Raw genomic sequence first — 2,175 nt, forward strand, 5'->3', positions numbered from 1 at the left:
GGCGCGAACGACGGGGCCGCCGTACTCCTCGCCCGTGTCCTCCTCATCGGCCCGCTTAATGGCCCTGCTCCTCTCCCAGACAGCGCCTGCGCCATTGCCGTCGGGCTCCGGCTTGGCGCCCCAGGACACGGCCTGCGTGACCGGCGGCGCTGGGTGGGCGCGGAAGGAGCAGGTACCGCCGCCGCCGGTCCTGGCATCGGCCGCTGCAATGCGCGGCGCGACGCTGGCGCCCGGGCCATCGCCGCGGTTGGTCGCAGCGAACCGCGGTTGGTCCCTGCTTCTCTCTCCACCACGTCTCCCTCTCTTTCTCTCTCTTTCTCTTTCGCCTCCCAGCCCCACACCTTTGATCTCCCCACTCCCCACGCACCATCAGCAACACGAGCACGAGCACCATGGACGCGCCGTCGAGCAGCACGAGCACGAGCACCAAGAGCAGCCGGAGCGCCTCCGAGCAGCACCAGCACCAGCAGCAGAACCGCCACCAGCACCACCAGCAGCAGATGGTGGCGCACCACCCGTTCTACTACGCCGCCGCTGCAAACGCGGCCGGGATGGCGCCGTTCATGGGGTCGCTGGCCATCGCGCCCGCCGCCGGCGCGGGGGAGGTGCAGCAGCTAGCGCAGTGCGCGGCGCGGGGGAGGTGCAGCAGCTAGCGCAGTGCGCGGCGCGGCGCGGGTACCAAGGACCGGCACGCGGGAGCTGGGCCACAAGACGGACGGCGAGACCATCGAGTGGCTGCTGCAGCAGGCGGAGCTCGCCATCGTGGCCGCCACAGGGACCAGCACCATCCCGGCCAACTTCTCCTCGCTCGCCGTCTCCCTCCGCTCCGCGTCCCGCACCGCGGCCGCGACCTTCCACCACCTCTCGCCGGGCAGGCGCAACACAAGGACGCCGCCATGCTCGGCGCCTGGAACCACCATCACCAGCAGCAGCCGCAGCAGACGCCGCAAGATCCTGGCGCCGGGGAGTTCATGAGGAAGTGCTACAGGGAGGACGCCGATGATCTCCTACTCTTTGCCACGCTGGCCGCCACGTAGGCGGAAACCACCCTAGAATACCACCCAAGGGGTAAATTAAACTAACATCCAAAGTTTAATGTCCCATTTATCCGGTTTTATAGGTCAAGCCCAAAACTAGACGCCCATCAATACTTCGGGGGGTTATTTAGACTTTTTCCTTATTGAAAATATGAGGTGCAAAACCTTATCTGACATGAACTGAATAAACATCTTCATCGAATTAGTAAATTTGAATTAACCATTCCGAGAAAGGATCATCGTAGTATACACGAAATGGCAAAACAAAGGATTTGCGGATCTCAAACATGGATGTCATGCAAACACAAGAATTGTTGTCAATACGTGGCTTTGCAATTGTGATGATTTTTAGCGGAGCACCTCAGCTGTGTATCATCTTTAGATGGCAGAGGCTGGAACTTTGTCCCGTTATCTAAAAAGTATATAAAGGAGCACTGTTTCCTTGGTGCTCGGTTGGGTTCCTTGTTGCAGTCACATAGTCATGTTTGCAATATAACTATTTATTACTACTTCTATTCTCATTTTTTCCTGTGGTTTCTTGTGTTTTTCCTTTTTCTAGTAAATGCAGGCTTTACCGTCTGTGTAATATGTTTGTATTCCTCTTAACAAAATACGTGTAATATATTTGTCTTCCTCTTAACAAAATACGTGTATAGACACGGTCGTGAAGAACATGATATTGCAAGGACCTGGATGGATTATTCCAAAAAATCGCACTAGCTAGGGGACCTTGTTTAGTTCACCCAAAAAAAAACTTTTCAAAATTCTTCGTCACATCGAATCTTGCGGCACATGCATTGAGCATTAAATATAGATGAAAACAAAAACTAATTGCATAATTTACCTGTAAATCGCGAGACGAATCTTTTAAGCCTAGTTACTCCATTATTGGATAATGTTTGTCAAAATAAAAACGAAAGTGTTACAGTGTCGAAATCTAAAAACTTTTTGGATCTAAACAAGGCTACTTTGCTTGGAAATAGTACTAGCGAATAGATCTTTTTCAGTCATTGTCTTTGGCTTAGAACATTTATTCTGGATAGGGAACAATATATGGGACCATTGTCAGTGAGACTGTGAGGGTATAAGGCACTTTAAACAATTTGGAAAACTATAATAATAGAATATTACGGAATTC

The 2,175-nt window shown here is 52.4% G+C and overlaps 1 protein-coding gene across 1 annotated transcript; it reads left to right on the forward strand.

Annotated features, from left to right (window-relative positions):
* LOC8074297 (transcription factor PCF3) lies at positions 393–975 on the forward strand. Its single transcript, XM_021466119.1, has 2 exons — positions 393–622; positions 684–975. The coding sequence occupies exons 1-2, from the start codon at positions 393–395 to the stop codon at positions 973–975; spliced, it is 522 nt and encodes a 173-aa protein (XP_021321794.1).

This window comes from Sorghum bicolor, chromosome 8, assembly GCF_000003195.3.
Source record: "Sorghum bicolor cultivar BTx623 chromosome 8, Sorghum_bicolor_NCBIv3, whole genome shotgun sequence".
NCBI classification, from domain to species: Eukaryota; Viridiplantae; Streptophyta; class Magnoliopsida; order Poales; family Poaceae; genus Sorghum; species Sorghum bicolor.

Bases quoted from the DNA above. Each gene is read 5' to 3' on its own strand.
- LOC8074297 (XM_021466119.1), top strand. From the start codon at position 393: ATGGACGCGCCGTCGAGCAGCACGAGCACGAGCACCAAGAGCAGCCGG. The intron at 623-683 runs GTGCGCGGCGCG...GCGGGTACCAAG, and splicing joins GAGGTGCAGCAGCTAGCGCA to GACCGGCACGCGGGAGCTGG.